The sequence below is a fragment of the Echinococcus granulosus genome (assembly GCF_000524195.1).
Source record: "Echinococcus granulosus chromosome Unknown EG_S00414, whole genome shotgun sequence".
Classification (NCBI taxonomy): Eukaryota; Metazoa; Platyhelminthes; class Cestoda; order Cyclophyllidea; family Taeniidae; genus Echinococcus; species Echinococcus granulosus.
The window spans coordinates 6,060-7,176 of record NW_020170793.1 but is presented as its reverse complement, the minus strand read 5'-3'; the positions used below and the strand labels follow the sequence as shown (position 1 = coordinate 7,176).

At 39.8% G+C, this 1,117-nt stretch overlaps 1 protein-coding gene across 1 annotated transcript in view; it reads left to right on the top strand. All coding sequences in view use genetic code 11, as the record gives it.

Annotated features, from left to right (window-relative positions):
- Positions 1–799: 799 nt before the first annotated feature.
- The window catches only part of EGR_11144 (hypothetical protein), a gene marked incomplete at both ends in the record, with an annotated part of 5,995 nt that continues 5,677 nt past the window's right edge, over positions 800–1,117 (top strand). Inside the window, 2 exons of the mRNA XM_024500391.1 lie at positions 800–918; positions 951–1,047. Coding sequence (XP_024345194.1) covers positions 800–918; positions 951–1,047 — 216 coding nt within the window. The remainder of the gene's footprint in view (positions 919–950; positions 1,048–1,117) is intronic.

The following is a 1,117-nucleotide window of genomic DNA, read 5'->3' as shown; positions in this document are numbered from 1 at the left end:
CTGTGGCCATCGCATGTGCATCCAAGTGTGAACAGGTTGATATTGAGTGGTCTAAATTTGTCATCTCAGAAGTCGATACTGTGCTTCCCACCTGTTCTCACCTTCACATGAAAACTTCATGGAAGTTTGTCGTTCCTCTTTAAGGACAAGTGCGCCGAAGTGGTTAATGTAACCAAGGCAAACACTTTTAAATTAAGTGGTTTGAAATCAAGTTTTTCGAAGGTTAGTCAAAAGCAAATGCAAAGGACAAATCTAGAAAGATGAATGAGCTTCGTCTGTTTAAGTAGGCCGTAAAAATTCGCATGAGCTTAACAAATGGGTACAATAAGGGTTTGTTAAAGCAAAGAATGCGCAAAGGCATATTTTGACGCTGAGAATGGGTTTGACAGCATGTCGTATTTCCCTTTTCTGCCTACATATGATTTCTCTACTGCGCTGAAGTAAGTTTTGGCCGGGAAACAAAGTTACCGTTACATAATTAAAGTAAGTAATTTGAGAAGTTATGGGAAAAGGAAAACCTTGTAGCCCAACTTGTTTCCACCAAAGCCGGCATTGCATTTTGTCATAACTATCATCGACTTCTTCAGCGGTGTTAATTGACCCAATTTTAAAAGCGAAAGGGGTAGATTAGCGTTGGGCTATGCTTCAGATGCATGACGGCATGATGAAAATAAGTATGGTGGCAATTGTCTATCGTTTCTAATAATATCAAGCAACGTTGCTTTATCAAACCATTAGAAATACTTAAACTTCAAGTGAATAACAGCTTCGGTAGCATGAGAAGAGTCGCTCTTAAAGGATGAATCCTGTGATTTGCAGTCCGCAAATACTAAATCCCGCTTTTGGCATTTCACCTCTGCGATTCAATTATCCGACGGTTTCCCGAAAAGACAACACCTTCACAATTCGTTCTTTAAAGTGAGTTTAAAATTAAATGCTAGGAATTTTAGAGAAAACGATAGTTCAATTCCAACCGCGGAGAGCAAGGGTTCATCTGAACAACTCCGAAGGAATGCTTATTTTCCGCCACAGATAGACAGGAGCCAAGTTATCAGACCATGCACAAAAATGGTTCACTGCATTCTATGACAAATGTCAGCAATGTTAGTGCTCCTCG